Source organism: Rhincodon typus, chromosome 35 (assembly GCF_021869965.1).
Source record: "Rhincodon typus isolate 14 chromosome 35, sRhiTyp1.1, whole genome shotgun sequence".
Taxonomy (NCBI): Eukaryota; Metazoa; Chordata; class Chondrichthyes; order Orectolobiformes; family Rhincodontidae; genus Rhincodon; species Rhincodon typus.
The window spans coordinates 8,470,154-8,473,876 of record NC_063366.1 but is presented as its reverse complement, the minus strand read 5'-3'; the positions used below and the strand labels follow the sequence as shown (position 1 = coordinate 8,473,876).

General features: G+C 43.5%; 1 protein-coding gene across 1 annotated transcript in view; it reads left to right on the top strand.

Annotated features, from left to right (window-relative positions):
- LOC109919486 (E3 ubiquitin-protein ligase TRIM39-like) overlaps positions 1-3,723 on the top strand; it is a 42,533-nt gene that overhangs the window by 36,728 nt on the left and 2,082 nt on the right. The window contains exon 6 of the mRNA XM_020519505.1: positions 3,271-3,386. Coding sequence (XP_020375094.1) covers positions 3,271-3,386 — 116 coding nt within the window. The remainder of the gene's footprint in view (positions 1-3,270; positions 3,387-3,723) is intronic.

Genomic DNA, 3,723 nt, shown 5'->3' with positions numbered 1-3,723 from the left:
TAGGGTCCTGGTGAGGCCACAGCTGGAGTACTGTGTGCAGTTTTGGTTTCCTTACTTGAGAAGAGATTTACTAGCACTGGAGGGGGTGCAGAGGAGGTTCACTCGGTTGATTCCAGAGTTGAGAGGGTTGGATTATGAGGAGAGACTGAGTAGGCTGGGATTATACTCATTGGAATTCAGAAGACTGAGGAGAGATCTTATAGAAACATATAAGATTATGAAGGGATTAGATAAAGTAGAGGCAGGGAGGTTGTTTCCGCTAGAAGGTGAAACTAGGACTAGAGGGCATCGCCTCAAAATAAAGGGAAGCAGATGTAGGACTGAGGTCAGGAGGAACTTCTTCACCCAAAGGGTTGTGAATCTGTGGAATTCCCTGCCCAGTGAAGTGGTTGAAGCTACCGCGCTGAATGTTTTTAAGGCAAGGCTAGATAAATTTTTGAACTGCAAAGGAATTAAGGGTTATGGTGAGTGGGCGGGTAAGTGGAGCTGAGTCTCAAAAAGAGCAGCCATGATCTTATTAAATGGCGGGGCAGGCTCGAGGGGCCAGATGGCCTACTCCTCCTAGTTCTTATGTTCTTATGTTCTTATTGATGATAGGCCCATCTCTGCAATTGCTCTTACCCATTAGAATATATCTATTTTGTGCATCTGAACTATCCGCTTAAATACTTGTCACTGTATTGCCATTGAATTGTCCTTCAATATAATTTTTGAGTTCACTTTGTCTAGCTTTGCTTTCCTGGCCTCATAATTGCTCTTAATTTAGTTTAAAATACTGGTATTGGACCCAATCTTCCCTCCATCAGATGACGATAAAATTCAATTGTAATGTGATCTCTGCTGCCCAGAGTGTGCCTTCACTGTGAGATCACTAATTGCATCTCATTGCATAATACCAGGTCTAGTACAGCCTGCTGTCTGAGGGGATCCAGAATGTGCCGTTCTAAGAAACTATCCAGAAACTTTACATGAACTCCCCATGCAGGTTTCTTTTGGCCGTCTGACTTTTCAGATCAAAATCTTTCTGATAAGCTCCCATTCATGCTCCACCTGCTGTGTGGTTTACCAATAGGAGACCAGCATACCATTCCCTCAGTGACTTCTCACTGTATCATTTTCTCATCTCTAACCCAAACAGTTTCCACATTTTGTTTTCCTGAACTCAAGCCATCCTTCTCTAATGTGCGAACATCATCATTCATTCACAAAGCCATCCCTTCACCTTCTCCTAGCCCCCTACCCTTCATAAATGTCCTTTAGCTTTTGAAATTCAGATCCCCAGCCATGTTAACCTGCAGCTATATCTCTATAATGACTATAAGGTCATACTTACTTATTGCGATTCGGTATGTGCATTCTCCATTCAGTACATCTGTTTTGATTTTAATGCTACCTGCATTCAAATAGGGAGTCTTTGTGTTTATCCTTTTGTTGGTTAGCCTTATTTGCTGATGTATTCTTTGATTTATATTCTTTATCTATTCCTGTCACAGTCTATCATCACCCATATTAATATCTTCCCCTATCACTTTGATGCTACTGCTTCATTTAGCTCATCTTCCCAAATTGTATCCCTTGCCCCCAGTCTTTAATTTAAAATTCTCTCTATTTCCCTAATTGTGAGACTCGCTTGAACACCAAGCGGGGTTTTGGTGTAGACCGTCCAAAAGTACAGATCTCACTTTTCCCAGTAAAGATTCCAATGGGCCCTGAACTAAAACTCACTTCTCCTGTACCTGGTCTATGAACCATGCATTAAATTTCTACAACGCGATTCGCATGTAACTCAGGTAATTCAGAGATTATCACCTGTGAGGTTTACTTCTTAATTCAGTACCAACACATCACCCATCACCTTTTTCCGAGTTATACCAATGTTGGCACCTCTGAGGCCTGTGACTATCATGAGCAGATGTCCCGATTCCTGGCAATCACCTGAACTCATGCTTTCTACAGAGAATGGTGGCAATCCCATTCACCCTACTCTACCCCACAACTTCGACATTCCTGGTTGCTTCCCATATTTGAATGCCTCCCTGTACCATGGTGCCATGGTCAGTTTGCTCATCCTCCCTTCAGCCCCAACACTCATCCCAGTAAGACAGGCGAGAGCCATTGCTGGACAATTGCAAGGACTGCTGCTCTCCTATACCTTGCTTACAGTCACACAGTCTCTGATCAAATCGGAAGTCCTTATCCTGAGAGGTTACGCTGCCTCCTGGTACAAATGAACCAGGTAACTTGTCCTCTCCCTGATGTGTCTGCACTGCCATGTCCAACTCTTAAATTCTGAGCCCAAGTTCCTCTGGCTTTTAACACTTAAACCACAAATGTGTTTATCCCAGATTATCTGTACTGGTATCCAGGAGCTCCCACATGTTGTAGCTGTGACACATAACGGACCTGCCATCCTGAATGCTTTTCTTAATTAATGCCATAATTAGTCCATTTATTTAGTTTCCTTGTTCATGTATTTTATTGAGCGTGCCACTCTCGGACTTTAAACCATTTGAAAACCTTAACCACTAATAAGATGCCCACTAAGCAGCTAGTAGTGTGACAACCAATTTATAGAAGGTGAAAAAGTTGAAAGAACAAACACAGGAGCCCTTCCTTTCCCACAATGCGCCCCCAAATCTCTAAACATCCTACGCTGTTCAAAGCCACACTTTGTGCTGAGTCACACTAAGACACCTGGTTTTATGTGCTCCTGAAACAAAAGTGCTAGCTCACCTCAGTAACCAAAAAGTTGATTTCAGTTGCTTTCTTCAACTTTAAATATTCTTCCAGTAGAGACCCTGTCTAATGCTGGGAAATTTAGAACTGCAACATTAGACTGCAGCTAAATGTGAACAACAAACAAAAATTAGATGTTTATAAAGAGTTTAAGATTTCTTTACTCACTGATCACTGGGGTCTAGTGCTCTGGAACATTTTCTCATAAATCTCTCCAGTGCCTGCACATCCAACCTAAAGTACAATACTGAGAATAGGACAAAATACTCTAGTTGTTGCTGGACTGGTGTCAACACAAGTTCAATTATCACCTCCTTGCTGTTGTAAACTATGCCCTTATTATTGAAGCCCAGGTTATGTCTGCACTATGACGCACTCGCTGAATCAATTCTGCCTCCTTCAAAAACTTCTACACATTTACATACAGGCCCTGTCCTCCTGCACCTCCATTAGAGCTTTCTATTGTCCCTCCATGTTCTGCCCACCAAAACAAAATACTTCACATCTAATCCAAAATCTCCCTATTCCTGACAGGTCAGGAAACCTATTGAAGAAGCCCAAGGAATTACCAATAGATCTGAGCCAGGGTGGATTTAATGTCCCTCTGCAGTATGCCGTGTGGAAGAGGATGTTCAAACATATTGAACCAGGTAAGGTTGCCTTTCTAGAGAGTACCAGGGTGCTGCGGTGAGCAGTGCAGTGAGCAGGATCCAGGGAGGCTAAGAAAGGGATAGAGTTGCCATTATCCGGTTTACCAGGCAAGTTTTCACCTGCTGGCTGGACGACAAAAAGGCCAGGCATTTCTGTGATGCCTTCCTGAGTAGAATGGCTGTTGTCATCGAGGTCCAGAGGCTGTCCGAACAGGTGAAGTGTGACCCCGGGGTCTGAGTGCTTGCTCACAAAGGAGAATCTGCTGCAAATCTGGCTCTCCAACAGTGCGGCACTCCCTCAGCACTGACCCTCTGACAGTGCGGCACTCCCTCAGTA